This window comes from Nomascus leucogenys, chromosome 13 (assembly GCF_006542625.1).
Source record: "Nomascus leucogenys isolate Asia chromosome 13, Asia_NLE_v1, whole genome shotgun sequence".
In the NCBI taxonomy this organism is placed as follows: domain Eukaryota; kingdom Metazoa; phylum Chordata; class Mammalia; order Primates; family Hylobatidae; genus Nomascus; species Nomascus leucogenys.
Window position 1 is genome coordinate 92,302,706 of NC_044393.1, and position 16,304 is coordinate 92,319,009.

At 45.1% G+C, this 16,304-nt stretch overlaps 1 protein-coding gene across 1 annotated transcript in view; it reads left to right on the forward strand.

The window, feature by feature from the left end:
* CLCN1 (chloride voltage-gated channel 1) overlaps nt 1-16,243 on the forward strand; it is a 36,296-nt gene extending 20,053 nt beyond the window's left edge. Inside the window, exons 13-23 of the mRNA XM_003270861.2 lie at nt 3,221-3,290; nt 3,478-3,588; nt 5,865-6,078; nt 6,308-6,441; nt 9,419-9,660; nt 10,033-10,144; nt 10,472-10,551; nt 10,804-10,842; nt 14,345-14,449; nt 14,541-14,627; nt 15,575-16,243. Coding sequence (XP_003270909.2) covers nt 3,221-3,290; nt 3,478-3,588; nt 5,865-6,078; nt 6,308-6,441; nt 9,419-9,660; nt 10,033-10,144; nt 10,472-10,551; nt 10,804-10,842; nt 14,345-14,449; nt 14,541-14,627; nt 15,575-15,943 — 1,563 coding nt within the window. The 3' untranslated portion in view covers nt 15,944-16,243. The remainder of the gene's footprint in view (nt 1-3,220; nt 3,291-3,477; nt 3,589-5,864; nt 6,079-6,307; nt 6,442-9,418; nt 9,661-10,032; nt 10,145-10,471; nt 10,552-10,803; nt 10,843-14,344; nt 14,450-14,540; nt 14,628-15,574) is intronic.
* The last annotated feature ends 61 nt before the right edge of the window (nt 16,244-16,304 follow it).

A 16,304-nucleotide genomic window follows, 5' to 3' on the forward strand; every position in this document is an offset into this window, starting at 1 on the left:
ATTACATTATACATCAAAAGAAGAGCTTTTACAATGAGTATGAATACCATTCCAAATTCTCAGTTTGCTTTTAATAAGTCTAACATTGTTACCTAGTATCACTAAGTTCTCTGCACAGCCTGAGGCTCTGTCGAATTTTTTTTTCACTCCTTTCACTTCATTCTCCCGAAGTGAATTCTTCATTTTATTCCTTCTAATGTAGGATCTAAATATGGTGGAAACGCATAATGGGTTTCCAGTTTTCCAGTTCCCTGGAATTGAGTGTTTAAAATCTTGGGAGTTCTGTAGGTCTAGATCTGAAAGAAAAAAAAAAAAAAAAAAAAAAAAGCTGGGCGTAATCCCAGCACTTTGGGAGGCTGAGGCAGGCGGATCACCTGAGGTCAGGAATTTGAGACCAGCCTGGCCAACATGGCAAAACCCCGTCTCTACTAAAAATACAAAAATTACCTGAGCATGGTGGCAGGCGCCTGTAATCCCGGCTCCTTGGGAGGCTGAGGTAGGAGAATTGCTTGAACACAGAAGCCAGAGGTGGCAGTGAGTTGACACACCATTGCACTCCAGCCTGGGTGACAGAATGAGACTCTGTCAAAAAAAAAAAAAAAAGAAGAAGAAGAAAAAAGGAAGGAAGGAAGGGAAAGAAAGAAAGAAAGAAAAAGAAAGAAGAAAGTCTTGGGAGTTATTTGTGTTTCACATTACTTCTGGATCTTTTATTTCATGTGCCAATAGCTAAAGAAGTTTGTTAATCTCATGTGTCATCCTTTGTGCTATAGGAGTTGATAACTTCAATGTCCTCTGATCGTAATACTGTTCTTACACATATCTTGGAGGATAATCTAAAGTACATCTTCTGAAATCAGACCTATTGGTCACCTGTTATATGAATTGCTAGAGCTTTCAGATTAACCTGAGCCTACAAAATCTTTTATGGCTCTTATGTACTTATTTCAAAGAGATGGTACAGGATAGTTCAAGGGGTATCCAACTGTTAAATGTCAGAATCACTTAAGAAGCTTAAACTACAAGTGCCTATAGCCCTATCTGCAGACAATCTGATGTGGTAGCTTCCAGTGGGGTCTGGTCATCTGCATTTTAAAACAAGTTCCCCTGGATGAGCATTACTCTTTAGTGTTTTAGCAAATATTAGCTCTGAGAAGCTTTTCCTCCTTTGCATGTATACTATTTGTTCAGCCCATCTTCATTCTTTCCTTCCTTCCTTTCTACCTACTCACCTAGCTACATCCTTCCTACATTTACTGAGCACTGTGCCAGTGCAGAGAGAAAGCAGAAAGGGCAAGATGCACTCTCTGTCCTCAGGGGATTCTCGGTCTCTATTCTCTTCATTTTGCCCATTTATTTTTAGAATTCTCAACTGTTTTTGAATAGTCATATTCTGACAGGAAGGAGTGTGTGTTTTGCCTCATCTCAGATCTTCTGGGGTGAGACTTTCTCAGAGTCTTTGTCACTGTCTCCTGAGGTCAGCCCTGGATGAGGGAAGTTCTTTCTTTCTACGGTTCTGAAAATTAAGAAATATATTTCTCTTTAGCTTACGGTGCAATTGCACACAGCTCTAAAATTGTGAATACTTTCATCTTGGCAGTTTGTCCTGAGCTTTAGCTGCTACCCTCTTATATCTAATAAGTTTGAGATCCTTTTCTGAAATTGGTTTACTTATTTTGGAAGGGATATATAAACCTGTTGCTTTGCTTACGTATTACATCTCATACTTTTATTTCTTTTACAGATATTTAAAAAGTTCAACAACTAGCCTTTTTTCCATTCTATTTCTCAATTCTTTTTTTTTCTTTTTTTTGCGACAGAGTCTCGCTCTGTCGCCCAGGCTGGAGTGCAGTGGCATGATCTCAGCTCACTGCAAGCTCCAACTCCCGGGTTCGCGCCATTCTCCTGCCTCAGCCTCCCAAGTAGCTGGGACTACGGGTGCCTGCCACCGTGCCTGGCTAATTTTTTTTATTTTTTGTTTTTTTATTTTTTAGTAGAGACGGAGTTTCACCGTGTTAGCCAGAATGGTCTCGATCTCCTGACCTCATGATGCGCCCACCTCGGTCTTCCAAAGTGCTGGGATTACAGGCGTGAGCCACTGGGCCCAGACAATTCTTTTGTACTCTTTGCCTCAAAATGTACATATTGCTTTTCATAAAATTGTCTCAATTTCTATTGGAGTTCTAGCTTACAAAATTGGCCTTAGAGATTTTTTTTCTATTACATTGGCTGACTTATCAGGCTTTCTCAATTTACCCTTCCAGTAGATAGCCAGGACAGATCTAAATTTTGATCCTTGTTTAAGGTGATCTGATGATTAAAGCAAGTGATGATTAAAGCAAGTAAGTCTTCTCTCCAGGTTCTACTGTGAGTTTCACCATATAGATGGTTCTATGACCACATTGAAGCTCAGTTAATCACACAATAAGTCACTCAGACTTTAAATGTCTGACACTTAGAACTGGAGCTCCTTGGCCGGGTGCATCGGCTCACACCTTGTAATCCCAGCACTTTGGGAGGCAGAGGCGGGCAGATTGCCTGAGGTCAGGAGTTCAAGACCAGCCTGGACAACATGGCAAAACCCCGTCTCTACTAAAAATACAAAAAATTAGCTGGGTGTGGCGGCGTGCGCCTATAGTCCCAGCTACTCAGGAGGCTGAGGCAGGAAAATAGCTTGGACCTCGGAGGCGGAGGTTGCAGTGAGCCGAGATCATGGTACTGCACTCCAGCTTGGGTGCGGGGTAGCAGAGAGAGACTCTGTCTCAAAAAAAAAAAAAAAAAAAAAAAAATTGGAGCGCCTTTTCAGAAATATGACCTGAGTAGGAAAAGTCTTCAAGAGTTTCAGGCTACTTTGCTGAGGCAAACTTTCTGGACTAAATGGGGACAATGGGCTGGGGCTCTTTTGGGGCAGAGAAAAATAAGTACTCTGGGGCTCCATTCCTTGTTCTAGATTGCTGAAAGGCAAATACAGGCACTCAAAGTAGGAGGGATTTGGTCTAGCCATCTAGCAGAACCTTCTGATAGTATTGTCCTTTGGTGATCTCTTAGCCTGAGAGCTCTATGGTTTTTGTTTCTGGAAGAAGGGTGACAGACAAAGTGGCTCTCAGTAAGATCAGCTATCCCAGGATTTCTGCAGAAAGGAGGACAGTGGGAAGGGACTTGTGTGTGTGCATGTCTATTGGGCAGAGTTGAAAGAGTATTCCAACGCTTCTTTTTACTCCAGTTCTGGATGTCCATCGTGGCCACCACTATGCCCATACCCTGCGGAGGCTTCATGCCTGTGTTTGTGCTAGGTAAGTTCTGATGGGAAGCCTGGGGTCTGACTGAGAGTTGCAATCCAGGATACAGGAAACAAAAGGAAAGGCCTGGGATGCTGGGAGTTTGTATTTGGTCTTAACGCCCAAGGAGAGATTGGTTCTGAAAACAGAGAGCAAGGAACTTGGATCTCGTACACCTTCCTTCCTTTTATCTTCCCTCTAGGAGCCGCATTTGGAAGGCTGGTAGGAGAGATCATGGCCATGCTGTTTCCTGATGGTATTTTATTTGATGACATCATCTACAAGATCCTACCTGGGGGCTATGCAGTAATTGGTGAGAAACATTCCCACTTCCCTGTAATCAAACATTGAATACTCCAGATCCCCACACTTAAACTCTCCCATTGGATCTTCATTCTAGGCTACACGATACGATTTTAATTTAGTGCTACTTAACTCAACTTTTACTCAGATAACATATCCATGGCTCTCTGACTCTCATTATTTCTTATTGAACTTCTGTGAGCCTTAGTTTCCTCATGTAGAGAAGGATCATAGGTATCAAATAAGATCGTAAGATTCTAGATTGTGTCTGGATGTTTGATAAGGGTTCTGTCTTTCCTTCCTAAGAATCATGGAACCAACAATTCAGGTGATTGGCTCAAGTTGCAGGTGATTGACTCAACCTGAGACGTGTTGATATTGATGGGGAGTTAAGGGCACAGGACTAAGAGCTAAGAAACATGGCTCTAGACTTCTCCTGCCACTTGTTACCAGTGACCACGAAGCAAGATAGCTGCTTCTGAGCCCTAGTTTCTTTATTCTAAAATGACTTCTGAGATAGACCTATGCCTAACACCAATAGAATCCTGGCATTATTATGCTTCCTCCCTTCCTCACCAAAATCCCATAGCATCTAAGGCCATGCCTTCCCTACATAGAGAAGTGCTGACCAGCTTTCTAGCTCACTTGGTACCCTGCTCCCCCGACATAGTTTCTTTATAAAAGCCTCTTTCATCAATGAGGGTCATCGACTCTGTTCTCCATCTTCATGACTCCCTGGTACACATGCCTCCCTTGTGAACATTTCCTTGTATGCACGTCCTGTGATTGTGTTCTGAAGCATGTTGTATGCAATATCCAATAGTGTCATTCCTCCCTATATTTCCCTTTTGTGATGCTTTCTTAGTTGCTCTCTCCCTTTCTTTCTCCCTTCCTTCCTTCCTTCTTTTCTCTCTTCTCCTTCTCCTTCTCTTCTCTTCTTTTATTTCCAGAGTCTTGCTCTGTTGCCCAGGAGTGCAGTGGCACAATCTGGGTTCACTGCAACCTCTGCCTCCTGGGCTCAAGTGATTCTCCTGCCTCAGCCTCCCAAGTAGCTGGGATTACAGGCACGTGCCACCACGCCTGGCTAATTTTTGTAATTTTAGTAGAGATGGGGTTTCACCATATTGGCCAGGCTGGTCTCAAACTTCTAGCCTCAAGTCATCCACCCATCTCAGCCTCCCAGAGTGCTAGGATTACAGGCATAAGCCACCACACCCAGCTAACTTTTTCTTGTTACATTTTCATATGTGCCTTCCTCTACATTTTCCCCATAGGATATCTCTTCCATATTTAAATAAGAAATATAGTTAAAGCACAAAGGACTATTTTGGTTAGTGGAGAAACAACCAAAAATTAACAAGATAGATTCTATTTTCAGGGAGCTTATAGAATTATAAAGTTTCAGATCTACAAGGGCCTTAGAAATCATCTAAATGACCCCTTTCACTTTATAATTGAGAGCATGGGATTCCAGAGGAATTAAGCTCTACTCATTCCATTGAGAAATAGTAAGAGCAGGATCTGACAAAGGTCTCATTGCTCCAAGTCCACAGTACAATTCTTGGGTTTTCACTCTATTTACTCACTAATTGTTGGCATTAATACCTAAAGCCCAAGGTAAAAAAAAATGTCATAACTGAGTTGTAAAATGCTCAGTGAAGAGGCCTGATACAGTGTCTCACACCTGTAATCTCAGCACTTTGGGAGGCCGAGGTGGGCGGATCATTTGAGGTCAGGAATTCGAGACCAGCCTGGCCAACAGGGCAAAACCCTGTTTCTACTAAAAATACAAAAATTAGACATGTGTGGTGGTGCGTGCCTGTAGTCCTGGCTAGTCAGAAGACCAAGGCAGGAGAATCACTTGAACCTGGGAGGTGGAGGTTCCCATGAGCCGAGATCACACCACTGCACTCCAGCCTGGGTGACAGAGTGAGACTCTGTCTCTAATAATAATAATAATAATTTAAAAAATAATAAAATGCTCAGTGAATAATCATCCAAACTTAAAAGCAAGGAATGGATAGGACATCCCTATCTTCATGTTATAAATGAAAATTTTGGCACACGCAAAGATTTTGTAACTTGGTGAAGGTTATAGAATGAGATCAAAATGATGATTTTCTAAGAGTTCAGTATTCTATTCTCTACTCTTGACAAATCATTATGAGTGTTGGTGCTGACCAGGGTCATGTCTCTCATTCCATATTATTCCCATCCCATCCCCATATGTTCTTCATGCTAAGAACGGTAGTCCTAACCTACAGGTGTATTCCTGTGTCATTCTAGGAGCAGCAGCGCTGACTGGTGCCGTGTCCCACACAGTCTCCACAGCTGTGATTTGCTTCGAATTAACGGGTCAGATTGCTCACATCCTGCCCATGATGGTGGCTGTTATCTTGGCCAACATGGTGGCCCAGAGCCTGCAGCCCTCTCTCTATGACAGCATCATCCAGGTCAAGAAGCTACCCTACTTGCCTGACCTTGGCTGGAACCAGCTCAGGTCAGGGGCACTAGATGGAATTAGTTCAGATCTGATGGGGAGAGTGGGAGGTTCTGAGGTCGAGACTGAGCTTAGGGTTAATGTTTGGAAATACTGTTTTAAATTATTATTATATTCTCATGCACCTAGTAGATATTGTGAGTGACTGAAAGTATGGCAAATCTTATGGGAGGAATGGAAGGGATAGGTATACGGTGGGGCTAACCCACCATGCTTTCTCCCTCCATAGCAAATATACCATCTTTGTTGAGGACATCATGGTACGTGATGTGAAGTTTGTTTCAGCTTCCTACACGTATGGGGAGTTGCAAACCCTGCTCCAGACCACCACAGTCAAGACTTTACCACTGGTTGACTCAAAAGGTCAGTGGGAAGGAAGGAAGCAGACTCCAGAGCTAGTGACCTGAATAAGGGTCACATAGAGGTAGAGGAGGCGCTGTGGTGGGGGCTTTGTCTTTAGGGGCCATCCAATGTGCTATGTACAAGGAAAGAAAAATTAAGCCATAACACAAGCACAAAAAGACAGTTAAAAATCCAATTAAAAGGTCCTGGCGTGGTGGCTCATGCCTGTAATCCCAACACTTTGGGAGGCTGAGGTGGGCAGATCAACCAAGGTCAGGAGTTCGAGACCAGCCTGACCAACATGGAGAAACTCTGTCTCTACTAAAAATACAAAATTAGCTCAGCGTGGTGGCGCATGCCTGTAATTAGAACCTGGGAGACAAGGCTGCGATGAGCCGAGATCGCGTCATTGCACTGCAGCCTGGGCAACAAGAACAAAACTCTAAAAAAAAAAAAAATCCCACTAAATACACTCAATTCTCATAATTCATGGTAGTTATGTTCAATTAAGTTCCAATACCATCTTGAACAATTGCTCCTAGGAAAAATACAGGACTGTGTTCCTGTGAGTCTCTGGTCACATTTCCATCAACCAATCAATATATAACCTTATTGTATGTGTGTTTCTGGTAAAGACACCTTATTTCATAGATATTGTTGATTAATTAATATTGAACTTGTGCCAACAGCACTATAACCCTTGCCTGAATTAAGCTTACTTAACACACATATTTTCTCAATAAAGCTCATCACAGCCTTCTTGCACTAGGAACAGTAAACAGCACTTTGACATTATATTTGGTGGTCATTTTTAGCAGCAAAATCACCAACACAAAGCACAAAAATGCAAAAAGGATGGCACTAAATAGACTACAAAATGAACACCTGTTTACAATGTGAAAGCTGAAACAGGAAGGTACAGCACTGCTTTGTTCAGCTTCAGCTGGGAACCAGGGCATCAGGCAACTAAAAATCTTCTTTGCTCCATGCATGTCTGCGAATTACAGTGAAAGCACCTCTAGTATTGGTTTTGTGTTACAAATATATTTTAGTGAGTAGCTGAATTCACAAATAGGGAATCCATGAATAATGACAATTAATGTAAATCCCATAGCTTCTTACATGGTTCCATTTGATGCTTACATAACTCATGCTTGTTCTTTAATGCCCAACTTATGGAAGAGTTGGAACTGTTTTCTTCCTTTCTTTCTTTCCCTCCCTCTCTCCCTCCCTCCCTCCCTCTCTCTCTCTCTCTCTTCCTTCTTTCCTTCCTTCCTTCCTTCCTTCCTCCCTCCCTCCCTTCCTTTCTTTCTCTCTCTCTCTCTCTCTTTCTTTCCTTCCTTATTTTGACAGAGCCTCACTCTGTTGCCCAGGCAGGAGTGCAATGGCGCCATCTCGGCTCATTGCAACCTCTTTCTCCTGGGTTCTAAGCGATTCTCCTGCCTCAGCTTCCTGAGTAGCTGGGATTATAGGAATGCACCACCATGCCTGGCTAATTTTATATTTTTAGTAGAGACAGGGTTTCACCATGTTGGCCAGGCTGGTCTCGAACTCCTGACCTCAGGCAATCCACCCACCTCCGCCTCCCAAAGTGCTGGGATTACAGGCATGAGCCAGTGCGCCTGGCTGGAACTGTTTCATATGGAGGAGTGAATGGTTTTTAGTAAGCGATAATTTCACATTTCTCTGCCTTCACCATCCTTTGACACTTCATCCTGCTTTGTATGATTTCTTATTGTGGTTTATATATCTATATCTTGTCTTCCTCACTAGGTGGGCATTCCTTGAGAATAGAGGCTATGAATTCTATATACCCAGAGTGCCTTGTTATAGGTATCTACTAGATATTAAATGAATACTTTCCTAGTGTTTGATTTAGTGTAATAAAGAAAAATTATGTAGGGCCATTTGGAGCCATTAAGACTGTTAGTTCTGATTTCCAATAATCAGAATATCCAAATTGCTCGAATTAGATTAATTCAAACATTTTCCCAAATCTCAGATACATTCCACGTTCTACAGCAGAGGCTCTTTATTAGAGGAGGGGTACAGCCAACAAATGAGGGGCAAGATTTTCATAATAATGACTGAGACCTAACAGTAAAATTCATCTCCATAATACTGCTGCAATGTCATGGCCTTAAAACTTAATAAAAATATTAACTATAGTAGCAGAATTTCTATAATCATATAAAAGACCTTCTCAGGAAAAGTAGGCATTTTGATTTATCCTAGCAGGGTTTTTTTTTTTTTTTTTTTTAGATGAAATCTCACTCTTGTCGCCCAGGCTGGAGTGCAGTGGCATGATCTCGGCTCACTGCAACCTCTGCCTCCCGGGTTCAAGCGATTCTTCTGCCTCAGCCTCCCCAGTAGCTGGGATTACAGGCCCCTGCCACCACGCCCGGCTAATTTTTGTATTTTTAGTAGAGACGGGGTTTCACCATGTTGGCCAAGGCTGGTCTCGAACTCCTGACCTCAGGCGATCCGCCTGCCTGGGCCTTCCAAAGTGCTGGGATTACAGGCGTGAGCCACCGCGCCCGGCCCAGGTTTTTTAAATGATGAAATGTCAGATACAAAAGAAAGAGTTCCCTTGTTTGCCTTCTTCCAGGGAGAGATATAATGTTTGTATTGCTTGTAGACCTCTTTCAAAGCGTGTTCACGTCTCAGCTTATTTGAATGGCTTCTCATGTTTCTTTTTATTTGGACAGCATTGATTAGCCTACTTAATTATCAGCTCACCTATCTGAAGTCTATATAAGGCCTCATCAAAATAAGTACAAATTAGCCCAATTAGTGCTCTACCAATTGGCCCCATACTTGCTAAATGGATGAAATAAAAGGGATTGAGTGAGGTTAATCTTGGAGGATTCTTAAAATGAGTTTGTAGGAAGCTGAGAAAGATGTGGGGACGGGGGCGGGGTGGCGCCTCTCCTGTTCCTTCTCAGGGGTGCGGGAAGGCTTGGAGGGGGCGCTCAGGCAGGGCGTGGATTTCCCTCAGATTCAATGATTCTGCTGGGCTCGGTGGAGCGGTCGGAACTGCAGGCGCTCCTACAGCGCCACCTGTGTCCTGAGCGCAGGCTGCGCGCCGCCCAGGAGATGGCGCGGAAGTTGTCGGAGCTGCCTTACGACGGGAAGGCGCGGCTGGCTGGGGAGAAGCTCCCCGGCGCGCCTCCAGGCCGGCCCGAGTCCTTCGCCTTTGTGGATGAGGATGAAGACGAAGACCTCTCTGGGAAGAGCGAGGTGACTGCGCCGGGAAGGGCTAGGGAGTGGGATAGATCAGGAGCAAAGGGAAAAGCGACGTCTGGGCTGGGCTGGGCTGGGACAGGCGTAGTTTCCCTGAAAATAGTGGGAAGAGGGAGGGGAGAGTCTGGTAACTGAGAAAGCCAGAAATTCTGGATCAGGTACCAAAGAGACCAGTGCCTCTGGGTCCAGGGACTAAAGAAAATAAGGTTGCAGATGATGGTATCCTCGACAATTCAAAGGGATATAGGAATTTCCGAACCGGGGGGAAGAATAGAGTTCGCTTTCCCAGAACATCCACCTACTGGTAAAGGCAGTGAAGGCCCAGGCAGTCTCTGCTCCCAGGCTGAGACTTCTTACTCTTCCTTACAGCTTCCTCCTTCCCTTCCTCTCCACCCCTCTACTACTGCCCCTCTGTCCCCAGAAGAGCCCAATGGGCCTCTGCCTGGCCACAAACAGCAGCCGGAAGCACCAGAGCCTGCAGGTGACGCTCTTCCCTCATGCACCCCAATTCACGCCTTGTGGGTTCTCTCTGGTCACTTGGACCGGACCTTGACCTGCATGCAACTCCTATGTGGTGTGGGGTGGGGGGTGAGGCTGGGGGATTGAGGGAGGACAGGGTTCTTATTCATCAATTCTCCTTGTTACTGTCCCAGGGAGTGGGAGCAGAGGGTGATTTAGGAGGGTAGAAGAGAGGGTGAGGTGCCTGGGAAGTGCAGCTCTTTGGAAGCAAATGTTAGGCACTGCGTGGGGCCCCTGGCCGTTTCCTGTTGCTTTGTGTCCATTTCCATCCACTCACCTCTCCTCTCAGGTCAAAGACCCTCCATCTTCCAGTCCCTGCTTCACTGCTTTCTGGGCAGAGCTCGCCCCACAAAGAAGAAAACAACCCAGGTAAGAGGAGATGTGTTTGGGGATACAGGGGAAAGGGAGCCTGCCCTTGAAGAGTGAGAAACCCATGGTTCTTAAATCAGGAAGGCAGAGACCCCACCAAGGAGGAGGAGTTTAATCATATGGAAGGGATGATGAATGAAAAGGAGGCATAGGTGGTCCTGGCCAGGGAGGGATGGCTGTTGTTTCATTGGGAACCATAGCTACCATGGGAAGAAAAGGGAAAGAACTTGGACCTATGTCTTTCTTCTCTAGGATTCCACAGATTTAGTGGATAACATGTCACCTGAAGAGGTGAGTAAGGGAAACTGAAACCTGGGGTGGATTGTTCTGTCAAATGAAGATATTGCTAATTTGTTTCTACCTTCTTTATTGTGTTGTCATGAAATAGAATGTGGTCTGGATGGGAAGTGTTTTGAGAGGATGGAAATAAGGATGATTATGGAGAGAGGAATGAGTGTGTGATGGGACATGGAGGTGTTCTCAGAAGGACACGTCATTTCAGAAGAGAAGAACTTTGAGCCTCCATGAGTAAATGGGGCCATGGTGCTAAGATGAGCCCCAGATCTTTTAGAGATTATGGGCTTTCTGGATCAGGCAAAGCTTTAATGGAGGTAAAATGGCACCAGGAGGCTGGCACTAAAACAGCAACATGGAAGAAGAACATCAAAACTAAAATGGGAAGCCGGGCATGGTGGCTCATGCTTGTAATCCCAGCACTTTGGGAGGCCAAGGCAGGCAGATCACCTGAGGTCAGGAGTTTGAGACCAGCCTGGCCAACGTGGTGAAACCCCATTTCTACTAAAAGTACAAAAAGCCAGGCATGGTGGCACGCACCTGTAATCCCAGATACTTGGAAGGCTGAGGCATGAAAATCACTTGAACCTGGGAGGCGGGGGTTGCAGTGAGCGGAGATCGCACCACTGCACTCCAGTCTGGGTGACAGATCCAGACTCTGCCTCAAAGAAAAAAAAAAAAAAAACTAAAATGGAGAAATCTGCCCCTGGTGGAGATTACTGTGCTGGATTGATCAGGGCCCTAAGACAGTGAACGACTGGAAAATGCTAGGCATTGCTACTGGGAAGAACTGAAAAAGGAAGAAAATAATGACCATGGTGCCTCCTGGGGACAAACAAATGCCTATTTTCCTAAACGAGGTGGTTATCAAATCTTCAAGAGAGAAAAATCAAGCATTCTGAATGTGCTTGGTTGTCAAGAGGGAACAGAATGTGGAATAGTGATTGGAAGCAGGCCGTATCAGAACATACCAAGGGGTTGTGGAGGAACATCAACAAAAAATCCATTGGCAACTATTCCATATGGTAAAAGAATGCAGTTTGCTGCAAACGCTGAAAACGTAAAGCTTGTAAAGTATGAAGCTGACAAAAACAAGCAGATATTATTTTTAAATGAACATCTTATTGGATATACAGAATAAATATGTGCTGACAGTGAAAAGCATTACAGGGTTGGAGAAGGATGTTGTGAATGACAAGAGAGAAGGGAAACCTTCCCCACCCCCTCAAAACACACACACTTCTGATAAATGACTTGTGGAAAAGTCAAATCGATGATCAGAGAGGGAAAGGAAAAACTATTCCTTCTGCCCACAAGCAGGAATCAGAAAGGCAATTAATTGCAATTAAGAAGAGAAAAACTTTTAAGTACTCTTTAATTGCAATTAAGGAGTACTTTGTTAGGTTGCTAAAACCAATAATAATAAGTTTTTCTTTTTTTTCTTTTTTTAAATTTAGTGCACCAAAGAGAGAAAACCAACTAGTTGATCAGTGTGGCTATTGAATGACCACTGGAAATAAAGTGAAGCCAGGGATTAAAAATAAGATAGACTATCATGTCTAGCTTATGTCTTTCCCAGGAAAGACTTTAAGGAGCCACCAACTCCCATGTGACCCATTGAGACATTTTAGAGGGATAAGATCCAACAGGAGTTGAAATTCAGGATGTTTTGAACATAATTTTCAGACCAGATGATACCCTTGACAATATCAAGATGTTGATATTGACCAAAAAAACAGTATGGGAGCAGTATGAGAATATTGAAAGTTTCAATTATATGTTACCAGAAGTCCCTACTAGGATTTGTTTAATTCTGCGTACTCTGGAGTACACACAGAGCTCTGTTTCTAACTGGTACCGAGCTTATTCAAGTAGTGGAACACATCAGCCTCAACAGCAACGTCCTGCAACCCTTGCGCAAAAGCTAGAGATGTAGCTGGAATACAAACAGCAGTCAAGGTTAGAAGCCCAGCTCCACCAATTACTGACTGTGTAATCCTGGGCAAATGACTTCAACATGCTGTGCCTCTGTTTCCTCATCTATAAAGTGAAGATAATGATAGAGTTATTGGAGAAGATTAAATGAGCTAAGACGGGTAAGGCAATTAGAATAATGCTTGGCAAAGAGGATGTACTTGATAATCACTCACTGAAAATGTTGCTACGTTATTGTTAAGGAAAGGCAGAAATGGAACATAAGGCCACAGATTATCATAGAAAAGACCAAGAGGACGGGATGGACCAAACCATGGTCGGCAAGGTCTAGCCCCCATCCTATACCTAAATCTTCTCTACAACACACCTACTAAGTGGTCATCCATCCTATGCTATGTAATCTGTGTAATCCATTAGTCTGGAAGATGAGAGCATAGAGGAGTCATGATTGCAATCCAGAAATATCCGGACAGGACAGGTGGAGTGAGCATCAGTACGGGCTATACACTAGATCCTAAATCTATATAATGCCCTTTGGTGATATTCTCTGAAGTTTGAGAGGTATAGATTTGGACAAATAGGAAAATAGAGTTCTAGATCATTCAGAGGATACTGACTGAAAAGAGATTTTAGAAATTTTAGAAAAATATATGAGAGCCAGAGATGTAATGGATTATTTGGAGTCTTGGGAATTTTGGTGTGCATATCTAAAGTCAAGAGGATGGTTGGCCTTTGTGCCTTAATGCTTCCGTCATAGACAAAAACAAACAAACAAAAACTGGCTTTGCTCAAGTCAACTAAGTGCCATGAGGTCCAGTATAGCTCTTCAATTTCAACAAGTACTCACCATGGTTCCCTGCATGAGAGGTGATGTGCTAGTTTCTTCACAATATACAGCAGCCAATACCATGTAACACTCAAGACAAATGCAAAGGTAAGACAAATGCCAATACAGCATTTGTATTGTAAAGTATGAAGCTGACAAAAACACAGCAGACAATGTTTGCTGGAAGTATGGCCAATGTCATTTCTGAAAAGGTGAGACCAGCTAATACTATTGGAATTAAAAAAGGGGAGAAGCACATCTGATTGGGAGAGTCAGGAAATACGTACACTGCAGGGACAGGGTAGGGCAGGTAAAGGAACTCCAGATGGTCAGAACAGCAAAGACAAAGGGGAAGGCATGTCTGAAGAGCAGAAAGCAGTCTGGTTTGATTGGAGCCCCACATCTTATAGTAGTAGTGGAAGATAGGTGGGAAAGATAGGTTGGGAATAACAAATGTTTGGGATGCCAGGGGATAGGAGAGTTGGGGCCTAGAAGAGGGAGGGATGTTCTGGGTACCTGGGGGTTGCAGGGTAGGTTGGGGGCCTGATGAGGAAGGACAGAGAGGCTCTGTCCCCTGGGAAGAAGGAGAAGGGCCTCTGACCTGGGGGTTCTATGATCAGTTCTTGCATGTTTCCAGATTCTGGGCAGAGGCTAGGAGGGCCGTTTGGGGTCAAAATCAGGTATCTGGGGTGAAAGGAGGCTCCGTGATTTTCGTGACTTTCCTCCTCTGGCTGACAGATTGAGGCCTGGGAGCAGGAGCAGCTAAGCCAGCCTGTCTGTTTTGATTCCTGCTGTATTGACCAGTCTCCCTTCCAGCTGGTGGAGCAGACAACCCTGCACAAGGTGAGTCCTTTGCTGACTACTCAGGGCTGCGGGGAAGGCAGGAGAGCTGTGGGGCAAGGAACATGCACTGACCTGTGCCCTTCGTCCTCAGACTCACACCCTGTTCTCACTCCTCGGCCTCCACCTCGCTTATGTGACCAGCATGGGGAAGCTCAGGGGCGTCCTGGCCCTGGAGGAGGTAATCACGATGTGTCCCATTTGAGCAGCAGGAGGGAGGCTGGGCATAGGATAAGGGGATGCAGCAGGGACAGAGGGAATATTAGCATCTCAGAAGTCCCCTCAGATTCCCTTCTCTATTTCTTTCTTTTTTTTTTTTTTTTTTTTGAGACAGAGTTTCACTCTTGTCACCCAGGCTGGAGTGCAGTGGCGTGATCTCAGCTCACTGCAACCTCCACCTCCCGGGTTCAAGTGATTCTCCTGTCTCAGCCTCCCAAGTAGCTGGGATTACAGGCGCCCGCAACCACACCCGCTATTTTTTTGTATTTTTAGTAGAGACGGGGTTTTGTCATGTTGGGCAGGCTGGTCTCAAACTCCTGACCTCAGGTGATCCGCCCGCCTCAGCTTCCCAAAATGCTGCGATTCTAGGCATGAGCCACCACGCCCGGCTCCCCTCTCTATTTCTTATGCAGAGATTGGAGGGGGTAGAGCAAGCAGCCAGCTGAGGTAGAGGAGACTACAAAGCCTGTTATGGCCACAGTCCTGAAGGGAATGGAATTCTCCACCCCAGATGGGGCCCATGTGATCTTCCATAGATAGTGTGGGTTTGAGATGGGGGTTCCAGGCATGAGTCACAGTTTCTCGGGGATGCGCTTTGAGGAAAGCTGTGGAAACAGGGCAGTGGGGGGATGTGGCTGCTGCTGGTCACTAGGAAGGAAGAGGTCACCCAAGGGTCTGATTCTGGGCAGGTGGGTCTTTTGTCATGCCCCTTTTCTTGTCCTTTTTCTGTTTTCTTTCTCTGATTGTTCCTTGTTGTCTGTTTCTCTTTCTCCCCCTTTTGCCACTCTATATCTTTCCTGTTCTTTTTTCCTTTCATTGTACCTGTTCTTTTCTGTTTGTCTCTCACTGCCCCCGTCTTTTTTCTTTTTCCAACTTTTTACCCTCTTTTCCTTTCCCCCTGCTCTTCAGCTACAGAAGGCCATTGAGGGGCACACCAAGTCTGGAGTGCAGCTCCGCCCTCCCCTTGCCAGCTTCCGGAACACGACAACTCGAAAGAGTACCGGGGCACCCCCATCTTCTGCAGAGAACTGGAACCTGCCTGAGGACAGGCCTGGGGCCACTGGAGCAGGGGATGTGATTGCTGCCTCCCCAGAGACCCCTGTGCCATCCTCTTCCCCAGAGCCCCCTCTCTCCCTGGCCCCAGGCAAGGTAGAGGGCGAGCTGGAGGAGCTGGAGCTCGTGGAGAGTCCAGGGCTGGAAGAGGAGCTGGCCGACATCTTGCAGGGCCCCAGCCTGCGATCCACAGACGAGGAGGATGAAGATGAACTGATCCTTTGACCCCCTCCCACGACCTCCTCATAAAGACTGTCGAGAGGCCCAGCCTGAGGGTGAACTTGTGTGGGGCAGGGTGCGTCCTGAATGTGGCAAGGTCATGCCAATGTCGTGGCCTCTTCCAGGAATTTTTTAATGTGATAGTGATAGTCTTAAAGGAGGAATCAGCATTTAGGCAGGGAGGAGCCTTGGTCAATTATTTTGACTGTTCTCCCCATTCCCAGCCAGGCAGGTGGCCCTAACCCTAGTGAATGGCCCCTGATACTCCATGGGGCTTCTTGAGTGTTCCTGGTGTGCAGGAAGGGAATCCCTGCCTCTCTCTGCCTCCCTCTCCCCACCCAACAATTCTCCAGTGCTCTTGTCCCAG